At 47.4% G+C, this 26,566-nt stretch overlaps 1 protein-coding gene across 12 annotated transcripts in view; it reads left to right on the plus strand.

Annotated features, from left to right (window-relative positions):
- DUS2 (dihydrouridine synthase 2) overlaps positions 1-23,850 on the plus strand; it is a 50,545-nt gene extending 26,695 nt beyond the window's left edge. For 6 of the 12 annotated variants that reach the window (XM_077887745.1, XM_077887776.1, XM_077887803.1 and 3 more), the window contains 14 exons: positions 634-725; positions 1,751-1,794; positions 3,170-3,230; positions 6,923-6,970; positions 12,156-12,194; positions 12,770-12,835; positions 13,019-13,089; positions 15,069-15,155; positions 16,492-16,660; positions 18,976-19,097; positions 20,406-20,555; positions 21,773-21,860; positions 23,015-23,088; positions 23,315-23,850. In XM_077887745.1, coding sequence (XP_077743871.1) covers positions 634-725; positions 1,751-1,794; positions 3,170-3,230; positions 6,923-6,970; positions 12,156-12,194; positions 12,770-12,835; positions 13,019-13,089; positions 15,069-15,155; positions 16,492-16,660; positions 18,976-19,097; positions 20,406-20,555; positions 21,773-21,860; positions 23,015-23,088; positions 23,315-23,552 — 1,349 coding nt within the window. In that variant the 3' untranslated portion in view covers positions 23,553-23,850. Of the gene's footprint in view, positions 1-633; positions 726-1,750; positions 1,795-3,169; positions 3,231-6,922; positions 6,971-7,367; positions 7,554-12,155; positions 12,195-12,769; positions 12,836-13,018; positions 13,090-15,068; positions 15,156-16,491; positions 16,661-18,975; positions 19,098-20,405; positions 20,556-21,772; positions 21,861-23,014; positions 23,089-23,314 lie in introns of those variants that run through there. The other 6 variants (XM_077887768.1, XM_077887771.1, XM_077887786.1 and 3 more) reach the window with 6 other exon arrangements.
- The last annotated feature ends 2,716 nt before the right edge of the window (positions 23,851-26,566 follow it).

Consider the following 26,566-nt stretch of genomic DNA (forward strand, 5'->3'; position numbering starts at 1 on the left):
GGACACTTATTTACAGTATAAGACCTTAGCTGGAAATGCACACATCAGGGGACTGACTTTTTTTGCAGTTCTATATTAGTCTGTGAATGACCATGAAAATGCCATGAGTATTGATTTTGGGGTTACAGATACATTTTAGCAATCAGGCAAATTTGGAAGTACGTAAGTACACATAATGAGGGTTGACTGTAATAGAGTGAATCTCCACTCACAGTACATGGTAAATAATTAAGAAACAGCAACTTTACTGAACTTCAGAGTGACATCTGGGAAAATTTGGGCCAAGGCTAAAACATAGACAAGGTTCCATGTATGCACATTTTTTTCCAGTCTTTTAAAAATTACAAAATGTAAATACTACACCAAGGAAGTGCATAAAACACAAGCATGCAGTATAACAAATAACTGTAAAGCAGCCAGCTGTAACTAACCATCCCCTAGATCGAGGAATAGACCATCATTAGCACCTCAGAAGCTTCCAGGTGCTCACTGATTTCTTTAAAGAATTATGTATTTCCAGCATCCATTTCTCCCCTTCAGAGTGATTTTTTTGCTGTGTTTTCTCCCAGGGATTAGGCTAGGTTGAACTTGCTTCTTCATTGGGTGGCCCTGTGTGTTTGTGTTTTCTTGCAGAGGTGCTCAGCACAGTGGACTTTGTCGCCCCTGATGAACGAGTCGTCTTCCGCACCTGCGAAAGAGAGCAGAGCAGGGTTGTTTTCCAGATGGTATGAGATTCCAGGGGCTGAGCACCCTCCCAAGGGTTATGCATCCTTAAATGCCTGGGCTCTGTTGCATAGTAGTGGTTTCCTGAGACTGCTTTAATGTTTTTCAAAGATTTGTTCATGAGTGTTTATGTTGTCAGAGAGAGTTTAAGGAAGTCAAGTTAGAGTACTCTGTTACATGCCTCCAGTGTCAAATATAATTTCCTTAGCTGTTGGAATTGTTTTTTTGGCATGACTTATATATTTTTACCTGCTAGGATTGGTTATTCAGTTCATGTTCTTTGTTTTTGTATAGTCTGTATATACTTCCCATAGAAAGAAAATTAGGTTTCCTCAAGACTAGTTGATTTATGTTTGGCTTGTAATGACTCCATAGCACTCTTCTCTCACTTTTTCACAAATAGGTTCTGTATGACGTTTAAGTTTTTATTTTTATCTTATTTTATTTTATTTATTTTAAAGATTTTATTTATTTATTCATGAGAGACACACAGAGAGAGAGAGAGAGAGAGAGAGAGACAGACAGACAGAGAGAGGCAGAGACACAGGCAAAGGGTGAAGCAGGCTCCATGCAGGGAGCCCGACGTGAGACTCGATCCTGGGACTCCAGGATCACGCCTTGGGCTGAAGGCAGGCGCTAAACTGCTGAGCCACCCAGGCTGCCCCAGATGTTTAAGTTTTTAAACTTAACAATGGGTAGACATATGATAAAGCAAATATAGCAAAAATATTAATTGTAGAATATAAGTGGTGAGTATATGAATATATGTTCACTATATAATTTTGTCAACTTTTTTTTGTATTAGAAAATAATCACAGCATTGAGGACGTTTTCTAGGCCTTCCAGGTCCAATTTTTACCTCTGATAGTGAGCTAGTCCAATGGCCTGGCTGTTTAAGAGGATGACAGGCAGACTCTACTTGCTGAAGTGTGCGTGCACATGGAGTGCATAGATGTGTTTGTCTATGCATCTGTGCATGTATACTTGTGTCAGGGATGGTGATTGATGCAGTCTCTTTTGTTCCCAGGGGACCTCAGATGCAGATCGAGCCCTTGCTGTGGCTAAACTTGTGTAAGTTCTGTCTTTGGGACTGCCTTTTCCTCTCCTATGGGCTGTGAAATTTTACTGTTTTGGTGACCTTGGAGGTGACCATCCTTTTGTCTCTTAGCTCTTTACCTTCTCTTTCCAAATTAAGAGTCTCTGTTGTTTTTTGTTTTTCTCTGTTTTTGGCATCTGAGGGCTGGCCTGGGACTCATGTGTACCAACAGTACCCAGATTCCAGATAACCTCTGTTCAGGCAACTATTTTTTAGTATTTATTCATGAAGCTCCCTTTCCAGGGTTTCTTATGACTATGAGCCCTAACATTTTGAGGCTCATGAAGTGTAGATAAGGTTTACTGCTGCCTAGATTAATGAAGGCAGGAGAGTACGTGGTTAGGAGATGGGCTTTAGAGTTAGGCAGACCTGGGTTGGAATTCTGAGTTGCTGCTTGCTGAGATTCCAGGGGCTGAGCACCCTCCCAAGGGTTATTTGATCTTAGATAAGTTGCCTAATCATACTTTAACCAAGGGAACTTAGTTTCCTTATCTATGAAATGAGATCAATAGTACTACCTACCTCTGTCTTTATAGGTGACGGTAGATGAAATAATGCACATAAATGTCTTCACAGTAATGTGGCACATAGTGAGTAATTAATGTTAGTTATTATTATTAAGTGAAATGATGGTGAGAAGGAACTTAGGCATTAGCTACAGATTGTTAACTGTCTACATACCAGAAGATGGGCTAAGGGTCCTTGCCACAAAATCGTTGGAATAAGCCAACCGTATAGCCCAGCAAACAAAGGCAGTCTTGTAACTTCTCCTAGAACCAGTGTTCTGGAAAGGGCTCTATGTGTTGACAAATAGCTTGTACTACCCCAATCAGAACTGGAACTCTGAGATCAAATTCAGTGTGGCCGTCACTTGGTATTTGGATTATCTGATATAATTCCCAAGTAGCAAAGTCCTCTACAACTAGCCCATTGTAGATGTTTGAGCGCAATATGCTCTTCCTCTTGAACTCTGCTCAAGGAAGGCAGTTCTACCTTTCAGAGACCAGTTCTTTTTTTTTAAATATTTTATTTATTTATTCATGAGAGACACAGAGAGAAAGAGACAGAGACACAGGCAGAGGGAGAAGCAGGCTCCCTGTGGGGAGCCCGAGGTGGGACTCGATCCCGGGTTTCCAGGATCACACCCTGGGCTGAAGGCAGGCGCTAAACCATTGAGCCACCCAGGCTGCCCTCAGAGACCAGCTTTTCACCTTCTGTCTCTGAGGGTTGGTATGTTTAATATGGCCAGGAACATGGGAAGAGGTTTATGAGCACAGATCCATGCCTTTGACTCTAAATTCTCTCCTCAAGTTGGATATTTATTATCTTTTCTACTTCATGTTTTTCCAGGGAAAATGATGTGGCTGGTATTGATGTAAACATGGGCTGTCCAAAAGAGTATTCCACCAAGGTAAACTGATTTCTTTATATGCCTTACAAATATAGAGTACAGAGTAGTAATGACTAACAAGACATTACCTGACTCTGGAGTAGATCCTATACTAGATGGGGAAAATGCTCAAAAGGATATTATTAGGTCAACTGGCAAAATTGGAATATGGAGCATAGCAGAATAGCTACAAATATTGTATCAGGGCAGCCCCGGTGGCTCAGCGGTTTAGTGCTGCCTTCAGCCCAGGGTGTGATCCTGGAAACCCGGGATTGAGTCCCACATCGGGCTCCCAGCAGGGAGCCTGCTTCTCCCACTGCCTGTGTCTCTGCCTCTCTGTGTGTGTGTGTGTGTGTCTCTCATGCATAAATAAGTAAAATCTTTTTAAAAAATTGTATCAATATGTTTATGAAATTGATAACTCTGGTTTTGTAAAAATATTTCTTTTTTTTTTAAGATTTTATTTTTTTAAATTTTAAATTGTATTGAGAGAGAGAGAGAGAGAAGGAGGGGCAGAGGGAGAGGGAGTGAGCGAATCCTAAGTAGTCTCCATGCCCAGCCTGGAGCCCAAAGTGAGGCTCGATGTCATGACCCTGAGATCATGACATGAGCTAAAATCAAGAGTCGGATGCTTAACCGACTGAGACACCCAGGCACCTCGCCCCTAAAGATTTTATTTTTAAGTAACCTCTACATACCCAGTATGGGTTTCAAACTCACAATTCTGGGATTGGAGTTGCATGCTCTACAGACTCAGCCAGGGAGAAGCCCCAAGAGTATCTCTATTAGAAAATACACACAAATATTTACATGTAAAGGGCTATGATACAATGATCAGTAGCTTACCTGCAAGTGGTTCAGGACAAACTTTATTTACATGCACATGCACACATAAACACACATAAAGCACTCATGCCTGAGTAATTAATGATGTAAATGTTAAAAGGAAAAAATGTGAACATTGCTTTGGTTTTTCATGAAAAAAACCAAGATGTACATTAAAAAAAGAAAAAGAGGATGCAGTATATGTGTGCCCGTTGTCATATCATAAAATCAGACCACAGTGCTAGGGCAGTTCAGAAAATGGAGTGGAAAGGCAGCCCTTAATATCTTAATAGGGAAATGTGGTCCTCGATGAGGAGATTTGGGACCCTAAAGGCAGAGGAAGTGGTACAAGCAGGGGCCTGGAGGCCAATATGAGATAGAGGCAGAGAGCCTTGGTTTGACCAGAGCTGGGGAGTAGAAGACGAAGAGGAAACCGGAGCACAGGATTGAAAATCTTGGTTAGGACCAGGTTAGCTGAATGTGGACTTTTGATATTTCTGGCCTTTTGGCACAGAGAAGGCATGTGATCAGAAACTTTATTCCCCAGGGGAAACCAGTGTTACTAGTTTCTTGTGTGTCTTTCCAAATATATTCTGTGATAGAAATACTTAGAAATACTAATTTGAAAGCCATGTCTGGTACATTTGAGTGGAAATTGGGCTAGAGGTAAGGACACAGGTTTAGGAGATGAGTGTCCTGGGTGCATTGGGGAGATCAGGGATGGAGAGAGGAGAAGTGAAACACAGAATTTGATAGGACTTGGCAATTGACTGGACTGGGTGTGGGAAGGTGAGGTGAGTATTTGGTAGAGGGAGGAAAGACCAGTAGCCAGAAGAACAGTTTGTCTTCAATGTGATTGGGACTGCTGGAGGAAAAGCATGTTTGGGACAGATAACAAGGACAGCTTGGGGTTGGCTGCATGTGAGGCCCCAGAGGGAGTTCTGTGGGGCTGCCGCTGGGAAACTTATCACAGGGTATGCAGTCATAATCTGCATTGTAGACATAGCAGATGTCCCCCTGGTTCCCCTGCCCAGAGTCAGCCACTCTGTTCCCAGGAGTTTAGTGGCTTGAGAACTTTGGCTTTAGGCCAGGAGGTAAAAGATTACTTGAGGGAAAGGCTCTTTTGGATGCTTGAAAACCATAGGGCCTACTTCAAGGAATTATGGAAGTTTAAAATTGTCTATGAGGAGTTGAAAACTTGGGACCTTGTTTTGCTGTCTTCTAATTACTCCTTTATGCTCTGAGATAATATAAAGCATAGAGCCTAAATTATTGGCATTATTTCCCTGATATATGTAGAATGAAAAAGCAAGGAGCCAAATTAGATAAGATGTACCACCATCTGTATATGAGGGATAGGGAATGAATATTTATATATATTTACATTTCTCTTCATAGAATATTTTTGGAAAGACTCACAAGAAACTAGTGTTTTCCCTAGGGAAGGTAACCAAGTTTTTATTTGGTTTGGCATGAGGAATAAATTCCCATTGTAGGGGTGCTCCTCAAAATAACTAACAACTGGCACAGCACTGGTCCTGGCCAGTCAGAACAGATACGTACTAGTATGCTATACCAGTATATACCACCTGAATAGCGATGGTTAAAAAATTGAAGCCTTATAAAAAGCATAAATTGAAAAGTTTTCCATTTCTCAGGGAAGAAGAGTTCTTATTTTTACCCTTTTGAACCTTTAAAATTTTTAATGTGTTATGTATTCAAAAAAGCAAATAAATAAGTTAAATAGAAAGGAAGGAAGGAAGGAAATACTCATTGACAAAGCTATTGTTGTGGGAGGGCTGGATTTTAGATCATGTGATTCCACAAGGCAGGGCTGGATTGTGTGTCGGGTGGATAGATGGAGCCAGGATAAGTGGCTGGGACTCTCTTAAGGCTTCTAAGGTTTGTATCTGTAGCCAAGGTAGGCCAGGGCTGGTAGCTCCTCTGCCCTTTCCATTTTCCTCTGAAATGCAGACTCAGGCTAGCCGAGTCTGCGGGTGGTTCAGGTTCTCTGATTCTAATCTATCATCCTTAAATATGAAATTAAACTGTAATAAGCAAACTTCAAACTTCTGAGCATATCCTATGAGCATTCATTAGATCGCAGTCTAAATACTGACAAGGGATTTATTTATTAGATTTGTTTTTTTTTCCTTCACCTCATTTTTAACAAGTTCAGCTTTGTTAACATCCTCCTCTTTGCTGATTATTAAAGTAATTCATACCATTGCCCAGAACTTAGGTGATATAGAAAAGTAAAAAAAAAGACCAATCATCAATAACCCCGCCATCAAGAGACAACTATTGTTAATGTCAAGATTTAAGTGGCTCTGCAGGTTGTTGGTTTTCATCAGCTGGGGCTTTTGCTAGAGTTTGATGTTGGTCTGGAGCATTGTTGCTAGCAAGGAAGAAGAGCCTGGACAAGGTTTGCAGGTTATGTTCCTCTAAGTGGCTTTGCTGGCAGTGATGGTACTAAAACAAGTGTTGGTAGGGTAGGACGAAGGTGCATTGGATCTCATTCCAAAGGGAGAATGATTCATTGCTTTCTTAAGGGGTTGCCATATTGTGGGGTTTAGTTTATTAAAACTCTGAGACCTTGAGTAAGGAATGGGCATTCCTAAAAAACAATTTTTGTGGGACCCACTTGCTGATAGATCTGTGGGTTTTGCTAAGAGGATCAGAGTGATGAGTTTTAGAATTTATCAAACTCTGATCCCTGACATTGTGGGCATGGATGCTGCTACTTTCCTGCTTGACCAGAAGTGCCAATTGCCAGGGAACCTTGGTCTCTTGCCTGTGAGTGCTGGGGCGATGCCAGGTTGCCACACCGTGGGGATGGACCACCCTCCTCCAGCCATAAGAAGACCCTCTGTGTGCTTTTTCCTTAGGGAGGAATGGGAGCTGCTCTGCTATCAGACCCTGACAAGATTGAGAAGGTAAGTCCTGCAGGAGTGAAAGCAGAGGTCTTAAACATGTCTGTGAATAGAGATGTCTGGAACAACCTTCCCCCGACCAATGCCCCCTTCCCCCAAGATTAGTGAATCAGTTACTCAGTTACTCTACCTGGAGTCTGGAAGTTTTTTTTTTTTTTTAAAGATTTATTTATTTGAGAGAGAGAATGAGTGAGAGTGCATGATTGGGAAGGGCAGAGGGAGAGAGAGAGAATCTGAAGCAGATTCTGCTGAGTGCAGAGAGATAGTGGCTTGATCCCACAACCCCGAGATCACAACGTGAACTGAAACCAGGAGTCAGTCACTTAACCAACTGTGCCACCCAGGCACCCTCCCCCTCCCATATTTTTATTTATTTTATTTTAGTTTATTTTTTAAAGACTTAATTTATTTATTCATGAGAGACACAGAGAGAGAGAGGCAGAGACACAGGCAGAGGGAGAAGCAGGCTCCATGTGGGGAGCCCGATGCGGGACTCGATCCCAGGACCCCGGGATCACGACCTGAGCCAAAGACAGACGCCCAATCCCTGAGCCATCCAAGTGCTCCCCCTTCCCACCTTTTTAAGGTAAGCTCTGTGCCAACATGAGGGTTGAACTCATGACCCCGAGATCCAAAGTCATTCGCTCTACTGACTGAGTCAGCCAGGTGTCCCCCTGGAGTCTGGAAAAGTTTTGAAAGGCTACCCAGTGATTGTGACATACAGCTAGATTTGGGAACATCTGAGAGAGCATACAAGAGCCTTGGAGTTCCTCAAAAGTCCAAGGCTTAGGGACAGGTCACCTGAGAGCCAGGTAGCTTGAGGAGTCATTTAGAGCCTCCTGTGTATGGCCTGTTCTCTCTTCTGAGGAGATTATGAGAGCATAGGCCAGGCTACCCATGGATTGTGGACAGACTCAATGGCAGTGGGGGTGGGATGGCCTCTCCCAGGGGGCTTGCTGAGAGCAGCTGTGGGTCCCCTGAGTCTGTCATCAGCCTTTGAGAGTCAGGCCAGTGTCATCTGAGGTGAGCTGAAGTTGGTCCCCTCGGGTCCCCTTCCCTTGGTGATTCCAAAGGCCAGGTTTATGAGGCACTGTCGACAGGTTGGCATTGCTGCCCAGTGTTGTGAGCTGCCAAGGCCTGTAAGGGTGACATTTCTGCAGCACCATTTATACCTTTAACTTTTTCTCAGTCCACCAGCTCTCTTCTTGTTGCTCTTCTTAGTTCCTTTGTTTTCATTCTCCATTCCCACTTCCCTGTCTGGGCTTTAAGCCTCCAAGTGCCTCGCATAGGCTAGAGCAACTTGGAATAAGGCACTACCAAGAAAAGCTGCCATTTCTTGTGCTGGCTGCTGTATTGCAGCTCAGCCATGTATATTCCTCAGCCCCACTGTCTTTGGGATATTGGAAGACCAGTGTGTTGATGGGCTTGGTGCTTTTTCATTTTTCCCATGTGTAGATAGGGATATATATATATATATATACACACACACACACACACACACATACATAGGCACATTATATATATTATATGTAACTGTATATAATAATATATGTGTATCACATATTATATGATGATTACATATATAATGTGCTTATGTATGCATGTATATATATTCAGTTTGTTCCTCAAGCCTCTTGAAGTAGACAGGGGAGGCATTTGTTATGTTAATATGATTAAGAATAATAAAACTGAAGCACAGAGAGATAAAAATAATTTGCTCAAGATTATGTAGCAAATAAATAGCAGGCAGAGCCAAGGCTAGAGCCATGATCTTGGGACCCCTAGCCCAGAATCAGTTGCACCCTCTTGATGGTATCTCAGTTTAACGGTGCCTGGGTATAGTTTATAAGTGTCTAGCTACGGGTCAGTAGACATCTGGATTTAGGAACCTCCAGTCAGACATCTCTGCAGAATGGAGTGGATTTGGACAACTGTGGATGTTCAGCTCATCACCACACTTAGGGGAGAGGCCCCAGTGTTAGGTGGTTTTGCTTTACAGCATGTGCCCACAGACATTACCCTATCCTCCAGCCTCCTGGCTGCTCCCTCCCATACTGTTGGCTCTGTCTTCTCCACTGCACCTCTTTGGAAAAGGCACATTTCATACATGAGACAGCAGAGTTACACTGCTCAGTTTATTCCATTCCTTTTCTGTTTGGTGGGGTGGTTGGATAGGCTGGGTTGGCTAGTGGTTGTGGTTTGCCTCATGGAGGGGAGGTTGTAGGCTTCCACAACAAAGCCAGATGGGACCCAAGAGTAGTGGGCTGGATTAGATACAGGTTCAAACTCAGCTGGCAGACTTGGGGACCTGGGTGAGAGTTTTGTGAGTTCTTCCAGGCTGGTGTTTTAGGTCCATGGTTCTGTCTCTGGGAGCATTTCAGGATGACCTGCAGCATTTTTTCAAAACGAAGATACTTGTTTGGGTGATGAAGAATTTTGGAAATAGGTAGTGGTGATGGTTATATAACATTGCAAATATAATTAATGCCACTGAATCATACACTTAAAAATGGCTAAAATGGGAAATTTTATGTTATATATATTTGATGATGATGATGATAATAATAATAATAAAGGATTCTAAAGGATTTTATCTGTTGAGAATTCTGTATACTCTTGGGGTGGATAATGGCTGGGAGGGAGTATGAATTAGTCTTTTAAAAAGACTTCCGGGATCCCTGGGTGGCGCAGCGGTTTAGCGCCTGCCTTCAGCCCAGGGTGCCATCCTGGAGACCCGGGATCGAATCCCACGTCAGGCTCCCGGGGCATGGAACCTGCTTCTCCCTCTGCCTGTGTCTCTGCCTCTCTCTCTCTCTCTCTGTGTGACTATCATAAATAAATAAAAATTAAAAAAAAATAAACTAAAATCATTAAGATCCCATAGTGGATCTTAAATTAAAAAAAAAAAAAAAAAAGACTTCCTAGAAAAAATTAAAAACAAACAAACAACTTCCTAGGTAACTCTGATGTATCCTCCCCAGACTAAGAAGCTCAGTTTTAGACTCTAGGTTAGTAATATCCTCTCTGCCCAAGATTTCCTGTCCCCCTTCCCTTGGGTGCCCAGGGCTTTCCCCTCTGCTCTGTACACTTGGGCTATGACTAACAATTGGTGGGGGTCAGTTCTCAGTGATTCCTAAACCTATGCTCTCCCATCCACCTTTCTACCCATTCCACAACAACCAGGGGAGCTACGAGTCTGCTTTTCCTGAGTCAGCTAGTAGATCTGGTGAGATGAGGCTTCCTGTGGGTAGATGTGCCATGTTACCTGTGTTATGAGCTTATCTCAGGTCCTTCTCCCCCACAGACTTGCACACCACAGAGATGGGTGGCGTGACTTGGGTCTGGTAGAGTTGAGTCCGGCAGGGTTTCATGCTAGAGCCTAGCCAGAAACAGTCTCTATTCACTTGGTCCCCTCAATGTGACCCTTGCAGGTGGCTGGGGATTTTGATTACTAATTTCCTTCCTGATTCTGAAAATGCACATGAAATGAACAGAAATACCAAAGAAAGTGCTTAGAGCTACTTGGATGAAATTCGGCAAAGGAAGTTCTGCAAAACAGAGAACTGGATCAAACCAGCTGACGTTGCTTTAGTCACGAAACTTCAGGGGATTCTAAGTCAGCACTAGCAGAGGAACCTTCCAGAGATGGTACTGCCAGCCTGAGGGATAAGACTAGAAGGAGGATTTTTATTGTGTATCTCAGGGGATCTGGCAGTCCCCCCTCCTTAAAGGGTAGTTTGCCCCCTTAAAGCCTGCCAGAGTGACCCTAGGACCACAGGCCCAGTCTGCCTCCCAGGGCAGCATCCAGGGACTTTTCCTTTCTACCAGTTCCTGGCATTTGTGCTTAGGCTAGTAGGCCCTCTCTTGCCCATGATCTGTCTACCTGCCTTGTCAGCCCAGCCTCTTGGTCTGATGTCTTCGAGAGAGGTTTGCCTCAGCTGAGGCCTGAGAGAAAGGCCTCCTAGAGTGGTTCTTGCAGTCTGGCTCTCTGCTGCCCCCACTTGTCTAGAACCAAGACTGACAGCAGCTGCATGAGTGTCCCCTGTGCCCTGATGGCAATCCAGTTCTTGGAAGAGGGCTCTTGGGATCACCTTCCCTCCAGCTTGCCTAACTTGAATTTGTTTTTAGTTTTTAAAAATTATTATTTTAAAGTAATCTCTACACCCAATGTGGGGCTCAAACTTACAGCCTTGAGATCAAGAGTTGGAGGCTCTACAACTGAGCAGCCAGGCACTTCTAGCCTGAAATTTTTAGTGAGGGAAGAATATAGTAATGTGACAGATGTTCATTGTCATCTTGATCATGTCTCTTGATCTCTGATTCATATGAGATCTGGCATCGCTTACTTCTCTTGACTCTTTCCTGTGTGACTTCTTGGTCTTTCTTTGAAAAGTCCTTTGCAGTTACTGTGCAAATTAACGCTTTTCAATGTGTTGAATATGTTATATTTTCCTTTGCCAATTTTGCTTCTGTGTATCCAACTCACCTAAAGAGAGTCGCATGAGGACAGGGCCTAGGCAGGACCTGTACAACCTTCCTGGTTCTCTTACTTGGAAGATCTTGGAACAGCACTCAGAGAACATTGCCTTCAATCAGGAAAGAAGCTGTTGGCTATGTCTTCTCAACCAGGATGAAGCCTCAGAATTATGTTGACGAAGGAGTGTGTTTTTTAAAATTTGAAAAGATTTTCTAGTTTTATTGAGAAATTGACATACATCACTGTCTAAGTTTAAGGCATGCAGCATGATGGTTTGATTTACTTATATTGTGAAGTGGTTATCACAGTAAGCTGCACTGTATTCTGTATCCATCATCTCATATAGCTACAATAAAATGAAAATTAGAAAACTCTTCTTAAACTGTCACATTGTCAACTATACTATAAAGATAAAACAAAACAAAGCAAAACAAACTTTGTCTTTGTGATGAGAACTCTTAAGATCCTCTCTCTTAACAACTTTGCTAGATATCATACAGCAGTGTTAGCTGCAGGCGTTATGTTGTACATTATATGCCTAGTACTTAATTGGAAGTTTGTACCTTTTGACCATCTTTCTCTAATTCCCCCTCCCAATACCTCTGGTAACCATAAATTTGGTTTCTTTTTCTAGGAGCTTTGCTTTTTTATTAGCTTCCATGTATAAGCGAGTTCATACCGTATTTGTTTTCTCTGACTTATTTTATTTAGCAGAATGCCTTCAAGGTCCATCCGTGTTTTTTGCAGATGGTAGGATTTCCTTACTTTTTATGGCTGAATAATATAGAGCCTTTTTGAAAATACATATTCCTAAGCCCTGCCTCTAGAGACTCAGGGTAGAATCTAAGATTCTGTGTTTCTTAAGCTCTCCAGATGATTTTTTTTTAAAGATTTTATTTATGAGAGACACAGAGAGAGGCAGAGGCATAGGCGTGGGGAGAAGCAGGCACCCCGTTGGGAGCCCGATGTGGGATCAATCCCAGGACCCTGGGATCGCACCTTGAGCCAAAGGCAGATGCTTAACCACTGAGCCACCCAGGTGTCCCATCTCCAGATGATTCTGATGTTTGCCTGGCAAAAGGTTTACTGTGTTCTTCATAGACATGCATGCAGACCCATTCATTCATTCATTTATCAAATATATGTATACCACAGTATACCAGGCAAGGGGCTTCTGGTGCTGGGGTGCCAGTGTAGGAAAGGAAGGACACATACATGAACATGGACTTGTCCATGCCATGGTGATGCAAAGGTCTGTAGCACAGGTAATTAGTATGAGCAATGTGGTTATTTTTCCAGAAGAGTTTGTGTTTTCCTCTCTGCAGATCCTCAGCACTCTTGTTAAAGGGATACGCAGACCTGTGACCTGCAAGATTCGCATCCTGCCTTCAGTAAGGATGATATGTTACATTTCAAGGTCCACTTTCTCTTGGGATGTTGATTTGGGGGTGGTGGATGATTCTCGAAGAGCTGAATTAGGTTTGGAGGAGAAAGCAGGGCTGAGCCTACTTTGGGAGCTGGCAGCTGTTTCGTGGGTAGCTTCAGTAACCACCCTGGGCTGTCCTCTTCCTCAGCTGGAAGATACCTTGAGCCTTGTGAAGCGGATAGAGAGGACTGGCATCGCTGCCGTCACAGTTCATGGGAGGTGAGTAGTTGCCTATCTAGTGACTGACTTGCAGAGAGGTCCTCAGGCATCACCATACCCCAGGTGACAGCCAACTTTTCTACATATGCAGCCTGACTCTGCCTAGCTCTTTAACATCCTGTAAGTCCTGAGGGCAGTCACACCCTTTACAGGCTGGCGTTCCTTGTTTCATTCCCTGAGCACCTTACTGGTGGTAGACACTGCCCTGAGTTTAAAGACACAGACAGAAGGAGAGGAAGACTGAGTTTAAAGATACAAGAGGAAGGAGAAACGCCCATACCTTCAGGATGTGTAAATGGTTGAGATTGAGTGATAGGTTCAGAATTGTACCTTGCAGCCAGGAAGTGGTGGAATTAGAACTCTGACTCTGAATCTCATTTTATTTCCATTACGTTGAGCAATGGCTTCTCCCTTGAATGATCCCAGGCAGATGGCTGTTTTTTTTAAAGGCACTATCTCTTTTGTCTGCCCTTCTTGGATTTCCAGCTGTCACAATGACTGCTTGAAACAGCCCTTGTATCTGTAGCTAATGTGCTCTCTTCTGAGAGCTGTGGTGTTGCTGACGGCTACTTTTGGTTTCCCAGTCAGACTTGCCTCCTGTGTCTAGATATGCTTTTGTATATCCCAGGTCCACAGCCTTTGGCTAGAATGACCTCTCTTCTCTGAGTGTTGTTCCTTTCGGGTTCAGGGGTCTTGTAGGAACAGTCCACATTTTGCTGGTTGTGTCTATTACAGCATTTCAGAGAAGTGAATCCGTAACTCCAACATTTAAGAGAAAAGCAGAGCTGTGCGGGTCAAAGCCAGTAGGGGGCGGTGAAAGGCCACACACATGTACACACATGTTCCTCCCTGTCGCAGCAGGCTGTAGGCTCCTGGTTTGGGCTCCCAGCTCTGCTGCTTGTTGGCTGTGTATCCTTGGACAAATCACTTAACCTCTCTGAGCACCACATTCCCCATTTGGAAATTAATTGGGGAAATTTAATTGGAAATTTCTGCTTTATAGAGTTGTCTTGAGGCTTTTATGAGGTTGTGAATATTTAACCTTGGCACAATGCCTGGCATATGGTATTCTCTGAATAAACACAGCTATTCCTTTTTGCCAGTAGTTGGAAACACCAGGAAGACAGATTTGGGTGAGTTTGAAAAGGGGCCTTCTGGCCATCAAAGCTGTTGAGGATGGGCTAGACTGGCTGCTGGGGGTGTGAAGAGGTGGAGGTGGAAGAGGCTTGAGGTAGTGTGGTTCCTGACCCTTTTGTTGAGGAGTGTACCAGAAGGGATGTGCCCAGGCAAGACCTGTGCAAGGGTTGTCTAGTTGACCATCTCTTTTGCTCGTTCCTGGGCACGACTTAGATCAGTACTCATTTTGTATCCCTAAGACTCACTCATACACAAGAACTTCTTGCAATTGACCTTGGAAGGAGGGGCCCCAGGTTGTTGTCCTGCCTCCCCAGGGCACATTGTGACAACCATGATCTGTGGCCCATCCTGGCTGCTGGGTCTGCCCTGTGCCAGGTGCCTCTCCCCAGGATCAGCTGCCCAACTTGGCCTCAGCATAGGCAGCTGTGTGGGAGTGGCCAGACTGAGGGCAGCAGCTGTTCCCAGTCTCGTGGGGAGGGCAGGACCGGACAGTAGGGGCAGCATTCTTATAGCACTGTCCCTCATCTCTAGCAGAGGTGAAGGGAAGCCAGGGAAAGGCACTGTGACCTTGGGAGCCAGGCCACCCACACCAGCCGTCTGCAGCCATGCCTTACCTGCGGGCCTGCAAGAGCTGAACTTGCTTTCCCAACAGGGGCTTATGCTGCTTTTGTCCCCTCAAACAGAGGTCATGGAGAGACATCCTTTGCAGTCCAGAACACTGTGGTTCATGGCCACATGACTTTGCTGAGGTTCAGCAGGGAGGACAGTAGGGTTTGGCTAAGGTAAACCTGTTCGAACTGTGACATAGCCTCAGCCCTTGGCCCCATCTTTTTATCTCCAAGGAAGCGGGAGGAACGACCTCAGCACCCTGTCAGCTGTGAAGCCATTAAAGCCATTGCTGAAACCGTCTCCATTCCTGTCATAGCCAAGTAAGCCTCTCTTGTTTATCATTTACTGTTTTATGTCCACCTCACTCTGAGAGACTTGAGATAGCCTACAAAAAAGGACTGAGATAGCATTAAAAAATGACCTAAGGGAAAAGGAAAAAAGGGTGGGACAAAAAAATGAGGTTGGGCATGAGGCTGAAAAGTACCTGTTGAGTCCCCTAGCCTATGGTGAGTGGCTGGGGTTGGTGTGCAGCAGGCAGGGCATTCTGATGGATGGGTTGAGGTAAGGAGGGTTCAGGGAACAGGGAGAGTGAGAAGGTGGCCACTGAAGTAGGCCCAGGGGAAAGTGATGTCACACCCAGAGTTAGGTGTGCAGGGTGGAGGGTGAGTAGTCACAAGCCAGAGTGTATAGAGATATGGCTCAGGGGGCATAAGGCAGGTTACAATCCAAAGCATTCTGGGCAGCTATCGGACCAGGAACTGAAATGGGTAGTTGTGAGGTATCAATGACTAGCCCAGAGGCTTAGTAGTAAGACAGTGTCCAGTTGTCATTGGGGAGCTGGCCGTGTGGATCAGTCGGGAGTTCAGTGCAGCCTTGCACCTTAGGATGCACAGAGTCTGATGGCAGGATGGGAACAGAGAGGTTCCAAAGTCCCGAAGCCCTGATGAAAGGCATACCTGACTGGTGGGAAGGAGGGAGGGAAGTAAAGTCGGGGGTGTTAGCCAGGCCTGGTTGTCCCTAGGCCAAGAAGTTGTAGGAGTGGCTTAGAGAGGGTAGGGCTACTCAAGAGCCTGGATACCATTGCTGCTGCTGCCACCTGAGGGTCTTCCTCATAATACTTATAACGCTGTCTCTGGATTGAGATTGTCATTCAACTCCTAATGGAACAGATGCAAACAGAGCGGTTTCCAAGGAGGCCCTTGGGGCCTCAGAGTGGCAGGAAGGGAAATTGCAACCAAACTGGGCCTCCTTTCTTCATCTCTACTGTGTCTGTGGTTTTTGACCTACCCATTAGTCAGTATATAGGTGCCCCAGGCTAGGGGTTTTCCTGTGATCCCAGCATCTACTTACAGACCCATGTCTTCAGATTTGGGCTGGCTTTAGCCACTGTTTAGGATGAGGAGGAAGGAAAGTAAAAATCTCTGGGACATGGTAAGTGCAAGGCCTGGTTCCAGGCTTTTTTACTGTGTTATTTTATTTGGTGTTCCTAACCCCTTAGCGGGGTGTGTATTATGACCTCCAGGCTCTCAAAGTGCTCATAGCTAAAGGATTTGGCCCAAGCCACACAATTAATAAGTAGCAGTTCTGGGAGTTGTCATTTTCTGAAACTGCTGGTATGAGGGTGGGGACACCCCTTACTCCCCTATTGCCTTTCAGTGGAGGATCTCATGACCACATCCAAAAGTATTTGGACATAGAGGACTTTCGACAAGCTACAGCAGCCTCTTCAGTGATGGTTGCCCGAGCCGCCATGTGGAACCCATCCATCTTTCTCAAGGAGGGTTTGCGACCCCTGGAGGAAGTTATGCAGAAGTACATCCGATATGTACGTCTATGTGCTTTTTTCAAAAGAAACATTTCTTACTGTCTGCCACATTCCTGCAAAAAGTGCTTTGGGTGAGCCCCCAGCCCCCAGCAGCCCTGTTGTTCCTCTCCTTTTTTTTTTTTTTTTTTTATTAGTTCTTGTAACGTAGCATTGGGTTTCCCTGACTGCAACGTGAAGACAGTGTGCTGGGGAGGCGTGCCCCTATCATTACCTCCTCCAAAAGCTTTCTAGGTGTGAGGGTCATAGTAAGGACCCCCGGATTCAGGATGCTACCAGGGCTCAAACATGTGATATCTTTCTCTTTCTCTCTCATTATGCCCCCCCCCACCCCGCAACATATACATGTATGCACAATGACAGTGGGATCTGTGTCAGGAAGACATTCATGCCAATGGGTTGGCACTTGAGCAGCCATAGCCAGGAGGAGCCATTGTAACTGTTGTTGAGGACAGATTATCTCTGTAGAGACTTCTCTCTGGTCATGAGTCAGAATCACTTCTAAAACTCTTCTCTTGCTAATTCCCAGAAACCTTTAACCCTTGACTTAGGGACTAGCCTAACTTTAACCCTCTAATTAGGGACTGGCCTTTTCCTCTCACTGAGAATTTGATGGTAGTGCCAAAGGCATTTCCCTCTATAGGAACTTTCTGACCAGTTCATCTGCCCTGTGCATTAGGCACAATCCTGGAATTCTATGACTCTGATTAGCTGTACATGTCTGTAGGCAGAGATACTAGACTTCTAATTCTTCAGTGCATTGGGTCTGAGCAGACAGTCCAGCCCTCATCTTCTTCAATCCTGGAGCTCACACCTTCCTGGGAGAGTCAAGAGCTTCTTAGATCCTCAGACTGCCCATGCCCTCTTCAGTTGTGGCTGCCTGCCATGGCATGTGGGTATCCCCAAGACTGTGCAAGCTGGGGGTGGGGAGGCCCTGAGGCTTCTGTCCAAAAATGGGCGGTTTCTGCCCTAGAGCCTCCCCTGCTTGATGCTACAGCCCTCATCTCCTGGGTTCCTGGTGTCCTGTTGGGCAAGTTGGTGACCACCAAGGCTCCCCAGTACTCTGGGTCAGCCAAAGACAAGGAGGGCTTACTTTAGCCCAGGCCACCTGTGCTAGCTCTTGCAGCTGGCTGGTATGTCTGTAGCAGAGAAGATAGGCTCAGCGCTGATCCCTGGGTAAAAGGTGATATTATCATTCCTACTCAGTCTATCCTTTGGCAGCTCCTCAAGAGCTGTTGTCCTGGAGGAAGGGAGTGGCTTTCAAGCATAGGCAGGGCTGCTTCTGGACCAGCCAGGTGCCTTCTGTCCCAGACAAACTCAGTCAAGGCCTTGCCACTAGCTGGGGCTTACCAATGTATCTCTGCTTTGTCCTCAGCATGTCAGGGCACCTTTCCCAGGCACTGAAGATATAGGCCCAGTTGAAGATATTAGAAGAGTGTAGGCGGCAAGGGCTGGGATGGTGTTCTACAGGGCCAGGCCGCTCTTTTTTTTTTTTAAAGATTTATTTTTATTTATTTATAATAGACATAGAGAGAGAGGCAGAGACACAGGCAGAGGGAGAAGCAGGCTCCATGCTGGGAGCCCGACGCGGGACTTGATCCTGGGACTCCAGGATCGCGCCCTGGGCCAAAGGCAGGCGCGAAACCACTGAGCCACCCCGGGATCCTGGGCCAGGGCACTCTTTACCCACCGCTTTTCTGTCTGCCCCAGCCAGGCGGGCTTCTAGTGTGTATCCCTGTGTAGCCAGCCTGCCTCCCTAAGCCTGCATTTGTCAGGAGTCGTGGTAACAGCTGCACCACACGCTTGTGAGGTTTGTGAAGCTCAATGAGGTGACAAGTCATATGGGAATATGACTGGTGGATTGTGCTGTGCTTTCCCATGCAAGCATATATTGGAGACCGGTCATTTAAGATGTGGGAAAGGAAGGTATTCACTGTGTATAGAAATAGAAGAATCTCGCCCCTGTCCTGGTGCTGCTCCTGCTACATCAGAATTTGACTTGTTCCCCCTCCCTGCCCTGGAAGGGCAGCAGGTCCTCTGTAGTGGCCTGTGGTGGCTGCAGCAGGAGGGGCTCCCTACACACCTAGACTTCCTTCAGGCTGTCTAGTCGAGTGTGCTCCTAATCCTGATCTCGGCTATGACTCTAGAGCTTTGTACTGCTAACTAGAGGAGTAGATGGTCAAGATGGAAGTGGCTTTTCTCAGGGGCTCATATTACCTCAGCTGCAAGCACACCTCTCATGCCCCCTTAAAGCCCCTTTCTCTGCCATCAGGGCATAGCCTGGGCAGCAAGTAGACTCATGCTGGTTCTTCCCTCAGGCTGTACAGTATGAAAACCACTACACCAACACCAAGTACTGCTTGTGCCAGATGCTGCGAGAACAGTTGGAATCACCCCAGGGAAGGTTGCTCCATGCCGCCCAGTCTTCCCAGGAAATTTGGTGAGAGGGGCAATGGCTGTCCTTCATTCCTTGCAGACGTTGCCCGGACTTGACTATGAGCTCTAAGCTGACTATCAGGGACCAGGGATACAGCTTCTGGAAATGGATGTACAGGAGTGGGATGGTGGTACAGTTTCACCTCCCAGAATACGATACTTAACAAAGCTTTGGAGCTTTCCATCCCTGGACTGATCTCATAGCAGAATTTTGGGAACTGGAGTGCCAGTAGGATGGAGGAATGTGGAGGCTGGGCTTGGGAATTCCTGGGGAGCAAAGAGCTTTCACGGTAACAGATCTGTCACACATCAGGCCATCAAGATTCAATGGTCAGGAGAGTTGGGGTTGTAGTATCAAGCCCCTGGCCTGAGCCTGCTCCCACAACCCATTACTCTGCAGTCCGGAAGGCTACCTGCTGGTCCTCTACATTTGGTATAGCTCCAATTCAGGTGGTTGACTTTTGGGGCCCCTCACAGCCTGGCCTACTACCTGTCCCTGTGGCTCCCTATTTGTCCATATCCCCAGCTCCATACTTGTGCTCATACTGGGTCTTCTGCCTGAATGCTCTTTCCTCCTTGCTGTTTCCTCCTCCTCAAAGAAACTTTCCTAAACCACACTTGAGCCCACGCACCCATCCTCACGAATATTCTTCAGCCCTCCAAATGCTTTCTAGAAGGGCAAAGAGTTGCCAGAACTCTCTTCCTAACCCCAGGCTTGTGCTGTTGGTGCTGGCCCTACCCCATAGAGCCTAACCAGCTTGACGCGGGTGTCTTGTGAACTCAAGGGAAAGAATGTAACTCTGTAGTTCTGGGTGGTACCTCAGTTTAGGCTAGGTCTAACTGCTTGTGTGCTTGTGGCTGGGGCAGGAAGTGGGGAACCACTTAGTGGTCGTGGCCTCTGTCTCTTCCTCCCTTGGGCCCACATGAGGATGAGGCTGTGTAAAACCCAGGTGCTTGTTCAGTGTAGGTCAGTTCACTTACTGTTGGCTGGGGACACTTGCTTGTATTTTCTTCTTTGGAAGAGAGGCTGGGCTTAGGTGGTAGAGGTGACCTTTCACTCAGCCTACTCTCTAGTGTCCACCCTCAGAGGCTCACATTCACTTTTTGCCAGTCCAGGCTGATCCCAGGGGTAGGTAGTGGCACCTTCTGATGGCTAGGTTTTGGTGGTGCTTGCATGCGTGTGCATGTGTGTGTGTGTGGAGGGGGGAGGGCAGAAGGCATATCTCATTGGTGAGTCCCTGGGCTCTTGCAGTAGTTTCCTGGATGCTGGCTCCACTAAGGGGTCTTTTCTGCTCTGCTTGTCCTTCCATAGTGAGGCCTTTGGCCTTGGTGCCTTCTACGAGGAGACGACACGAGAGCTAAATGCCCGGCGGGCTGAGCTCTTGGCTAGGACCCCAGAGGCTGCACGGGAGCCAGTTGAAGATACCTCAGGTGTCATTAAGATGGCTGTCAAGTTTGACCGGTAGGTCTCCAGCTGGGCCAGAGCCACTGCCCTCAACTGGCAGTGTACATGGTTGGCTTCTGTACATGGTTAATGCTAAGTTTAGGGACCCCAAGTCTTCTTGATTGGGATACTTATTCTTATTTTTCAGCATCTCCAAGAAGGCACTTTGAGGAAGATGGTCCCTGAAAGCCCAGGCAGCACTGTCAGGGATGTGCATGTTGTCCCACGATGACAAAACTTCACCTTTTCTTAGATCCACCCCATCCCACAACTCAGGGTGGGAGGGCTTGTCTCCTGTTCCTGAAAGTCTGTACATTTTTCCTGGTCCCAAACAGCTAGGTGCCTCCAAGGCATTGGGACCTTTGCCCTCATCTGGCTATGCAACCTCTGCCCATACCCACTGGCCCATACCAGCCCTGTGGTACCCTTTCTAGTCAGAAGTAGCCCATGATGATTATTGCTCTCAGAGTGTGACTCAGCTTTGAGGGAGGTCCTTATCCTTGTCTTCTGCCATCTAGGATCTGAGCCTTTCCCAGGTCCCCAGGCCCATACCAGGAGCCAGTCTTGTCTAGCAAGGGCTTGGGAGGAGAGGACTATGGGCACAGCTGTAGGGCAGTCTGGGGAGAGCTTCTGGTGGGAAGTTGGAATATAGAGCCTTCTACCCTGTCACCCTGTCACAATCCAACTCTGACTCTGAAATAAGAGTACACTGAGTTCAAGGCAGAAACATCATCCTAATACTCAGGGGACATAATAAGGGTGGATACTGAGCTAGATCTGAGACCATCATGCAGCCACCCATGTTCCCAACCCCTACTCACTCCCTTCTGTCTTGTCTTGAGAGGCAAACTGAACTTTGTTTCCTTTTTTTTTTTTAAGTAGGTGCCACAGTGAGTGTGGAGCCCCATGGGGGCCTTGAACTCACAACCCTGAGATCAAGACATGAACTGAGATTGAGTCAGACATTTAACTAACTGAGCCACACAAGAGCCCCTGTACTGTCATTTCTGGCTGTGGAAGGCTGTTTTCTAGGCTAGAGTTCAGAGTGTTGGGAGTTCACTTCATATCCCAATTCCCTAAGCATGCTGAAGCCCATCTTCCTATTAGGTAGAATCCAGGCCACACACGATTGGTGGGACAGAAATGGGAGCTCAGGGGAATAAGTACAGGAGTTCTAAGACAACAGCCTGGTGGTGATGGTAGGTGAGCCTTACTCCTTTCCCTCCTTGCCCCAGGAGAGCATACTCACCCCAGATCACCCCCAAGATGTGCCTGCTGGAATGGTGCCGGAAGGAGAAGTTGGCGCAGCCTGTGTATGACACGGTGAGTTCCTAGCTGTGGCCTGCCCGGCATTCAGTTCTATAGTGCTCCCACTGTTGGTGCCATCACCCCCAACACACCCATAGTTCGTACCCTGAATTCCAGACTGCTTGACTGCAGCCTGGCTTTGCCCTCCAGGGGCATGCAGTGGTTGCTGGTGGCCGGACCAGTTGTTGATATGATAGTCCCTTCCCTATGACAGCGGGCCCGTTGTCTAATTCTGGACACTTTCATAAACTGAACTTGAGACCTATGTAAGGGGCCACTGGGGCCAGTCTCTGCCAGTGGTGTTTCTTAAATAAGAGTGACTGCTCTGGAAAGGACTAGTTGGCTCACTTAGGAAGGATGCTCAAACCTAAGAGTTAGGCAGGCATGTTTTTAGACCAGGCTTCAGCCAATGGGGCACAGAATTGGGCCCCAGACTTGAGGCTCCTTGGTGGAAACTTTAAAACAGTCTTGCTTCACCTTCTTTGGTCTCTATGACCATGTGTTATTAAGGCTGCTCTGTCTCTTCTAGACTGGCCTTCAATCTCTGATCTCCAAGCTTACACCTTTCAGAACTTGTGTCCTCCTCTTCCAGAGTGACTTTTCCAGAATGAATCTGACTTCTGCCTCCTTGAAAAGTCCTCATCCTCTCCCTAGTGCCTTTTGGATCAAGTCCTAGCACCTCAGCACAGAGCACAAAGCTCCCTTTTTGCCTTTCTGCTTCATGTCTCATCCACTCAGCTCTTTGTCCAGCCCTATCACCTGGTCGCTCTGCCAAGTGTACCTTTTCTGCCCCATCCTTGTCCCCTCTCACCCCTTTGCCATCTGGTAATTCCTTCTCATTTTTGGTGACCTGGCCCATCCAGATGTCAGTAGGATCCGGATCCATAGTCACATGCAGCTCAGGGCTCTGATGGCCCTTTGCTTAGGTACATGATTGAACTCCTGACACACTGGAATGTCATTGCTTATGTCTCTGCCTTTCTTCCTTGGCAGATGCACCAGGCACTTCTGCTGGGGAGGAGCATGTGATATGGGTAGCTTTCATTTATCTTATGTGGAAAGTACTTCCCTTTTTCTGTCTTCCACGTGGTCCCTGCAGGTGAGCCCCAGGGCTCATTTCTTTTGCCCCCAAGGAGCCATCCCTGTTTCCTTTGCTCTCTTTGCACCAGGTTCAGCGCCCCCTGGATCGCCTCTTCTGCTCTGTTGTGACTGTTGCTGAGCAAAAGTACCAGTCCACCTTGTGGTGAGTTTCCTCATCATTGGGTTTGGGGCTTGGGATGAGGGGCCTGGCTGAGGAGGGTTTGGGGAGGATGGCATACCTGGCTAGTGGCATCCTGGGCGATGACCCCTTGCCTCAGTTTTGTCAGAATCTTTGGCAAGGGTGTATAAAGTCAGGCCTTCCCTGCTTCCAGTCCTGCAACCAGCCCGCCTGCCTACCTGCCTTATTGCCCCATGCCTTGTCTGCCCAGGGACAAGTCTAAGAAGTTGGCGGAGCAGGCTGCGGCCATCGTCTGTTTGCGGAGCCGCGGCCTCCCTGAGGGTCGGCTGGGTGAAGAGAACCCCTCCTGGCACAAGCGCAAGCGGGAGGCCCCTGACCAAGACCCTGGGGGTCCTGGAGCTCAGGAGCACGCAGTGCCTGGGGAGCTGTGCAAGAAGCTCTTTGTGGCCTTGGGAAGTGGTGAAGAGAGCCCTCTGGAAGGCTGGTGACCATTGTCCCTACCTTGGTCACTCACTTCAGAAGCCTGGCCATAAGATGTCTGTGGGTATGAACCAGATGCCACTGGACAATTCTCTGTTCCTGACAGGAGTTAGGAGGTCCTTACCTGGGCCATCAGCCTGGAGCACTGGCTAAAGGGTGCCTAAGGTGTATATCTCCTTTGGTGGGTTTGAGGAGCAAGGCCAAGTTCCCAGTGACTTCAGTATTTTCTTTGAAAACGGGAGCTTTTCATGTGGTACCCCCTCAACCTGACATTGCTACAGTGCAATAAAGATACCCCCACCCTTACCCATGGCTGGCTGCTCTAGCCCTGCGCATCTTCACACACATACTCATGGCCTGGCATATTTTTTTTTACTCCCACCCTTTATGCACAGCTGGAGCTTCCTAAAAATACCCCTACCCATCCTTCCTCTGGGTGGAAGTGGGGGATGAGGTATCACTTTAACGCTCGCAGGACTTTGGCTGAGCCAGGAAGGCCCAAGAAGCCCATTCTACTGATGGCAAACCTGAGGTACTGCCTATCAGTTGACTTTCATGATGAGAGGTATTATAGAATCTGGGGAACAATTAGGGTATCTGGTGCTCCAGTGAGGGACCATCTCAGGTGAGGGGGAGGTTCCTGGGCTTGACCCCCAGCTGGCTGGAGCTCAGACCTGATGAAGTGTCTGCTCCAGACGGGGAACATTGAGCGTATGTGTTGTTGATGCCAGCAGCTTGGGGCCCTGACAATTGCCCACCCACTCCACTGCCTGCCACCAGCCCCCACTATCCCTTGGGCCGGAAGGAAGTGGCAGATTCTCTTTAATTTCCTCTTGGCAGTGAGAAGCAAACAAACGGCTACCACATCTCCTGGGGCCTCCCCCTCTTACTGGGAGGGGCGTTCTGACCAAAGGTCCCTGCCCTGCACCACCCCCGCTTCCTCCACTGTAAACACACTACTTCTCCTCCCCTTTTCCAAGTTCTGTGGGGAGGGGCATTCCCCTCTAGGACAAGGCCGATTCTCCCTTAGGCCTAGGGTCTGGCCTCACGGCCATTTGGCAGCCCCTGGCCCTATGGCCTGAGTCAAAGTTCAGGCAGGTGAGGCCTCTCAGTCCTGGAGTTGCCCCTCCCTGCACACTTGTTCTGTATGCAGATAAGGATACCACACTACCAGCCGCCTCCCGCCTCCTGGAGCCCATTGCTGACCGACATTGGGCAAGTCACTTCTAGTTCTCTTTGGGCCTGAGGGACCTCCTCTGAGAGGGAGATCTGCTCTCTGCTTGCATGAGGCAGGCTGGAGGATAAATAGGCCTGTGATAGGGCACACTGTGTGGCTAACAGGGTCACTCCATGCTAGCTTCCCAGACTAATGCTCCAAGAGAAGGAGCTCTGCCCAGGAGACAGGCTGAGACTTGGTACAGTCTCAGCCATCAAGCTTTAGGCACAGTTTCTGATTTTTCTCACCAAAAAACCGTTTCAGTTAAAATGCTCCCTTTGTCTTTCTTCATACCCCAACTGGAACAGGGTGGACACCGAGGCCCCAGTAGACCCCCAGGCATCCTAAGCTCGTCAGGGGCTGTGGAAGGACCCTGTGGTGGGTCAAATACCAGTCTTAAGATCCACTTCTTCTGTAGGGTTGGGTGGTACCCTCAGGCCTCTTTCCCACCAACGTACTGTTCCTGGGGAAGCCCCTTCTCTGATGGGGTCGGTTTATTTCTGGGCTATGAGAAAGGAGAGGCAGGGGTGGAGGTCAGCTGTTAAGATGGGAGGCTGGAGTATGAAAACTTAGAGGGCCCAGGAAAAGCACCAGGGAGAGTGTCATTCACAGGGGAGCAGGTGAGGAGGGGCTTGTGTATGTTCCACGACTGAGGATACCTGGCAAAGATCCTGGCTGGGTATGCTGGCTCTCAAATGGTCTCACTTTAGCATACCTCAGTGATGCCTGCCCTGGTCTCAGAGTGACCTGCCTAAGACCTGGGACCAACTGGGAGGGCCCAGTCAGATCTGAAAGCTCTACACATTGTTCTCACCATGCCCACCTAAACTCAGGCCACTCTGATGCCCAAACCCCTCTCTGGGCTAGTGTCCATGACACTTATTCATCCATTCCAGCCACCTACACTGAGGACTTATTAGCTCATCACATTTTGGGGACACATGGTTTTGAGCCTGAGAGGTAGGGACAAGCAAAGCTGGAAAGGATGGCACATCTTCCAAAGGCCACAGCAAGAAGACTGGACTTTGTGCACAGAAGAGTGGGGAATCCCTGGTTCCTGCTCAAGACTCTTCCATGGCTCTCCACTGCCCTCTGGATCAAGTCCAAACCCCTTAGCCTAGTATCCGAGAACAAAGTGCTGACCCTGTCTTCTCAGCACCCTGTGCTGACTTCAGCAACCAACTCTCTTCAATTGTAGCTGGCCAGTATTACCTCTGCCCAGATTGGGAGCTGCTCAAGGGCAGTTCTTGTGTCTGCTATAGTCCCTCCTTGGCTTGAGAGTGGGGAGCGGCCACAAAAAAAGAATCCAACAAGCTCGTTGAATGGGATATGTGGCATGGAAAGAACTTTTCTAAACTCTGACTTTCCTCTAAGGTTCCCGTTTCCCCTAATGAACAAAAGGGGGCTGGGCTGGGCTGTGCCAGGCCAAGCTGTACCATCCCATGGCTCAGACACTACAGGAGAGTCTTTGACATTGGGGGCTCAGAGCCAGGCCTGTGGCAGCTGGTGAAAGTAACGGCTTTCCCCAAATCTCAGGCCTGGCTCACATTCACACAGGAGGGAGACGGGGTGTATAGGGAACCACACGGTCCTGTCCACTAGTCTGGAGTCCTATCTACTGTAGTGGTCCCTTGGCCTCCTGGTTTCACAGGGCTCTCAAAGGCTGGAGGCAGATCAGATGGCCATCCCCTGCTATCCATCTAAAAGAGCTTTCGAGGGTGGCACAGCGGTTTAGCGCCGCCTGCAGCCCAGGGTGTGATCCTGGAGACCTGGGATCGAGTCCCACATCAGGCTCCTTGCATGGAG

Source organism: Canis aureus, chromosome 3 (assembly GCF_053574225.1).
Source record: "Canis aureus isolate CA01 chromosome 3, VMU_Caureus_v.1.0, whole genome shotgun sequence".
Classification (NCBI taxonomy): Eukaryota; Metazoa; Chordata; class Mammalia; order Carnivora; family Canidae; genus Canis; species Canis aureus.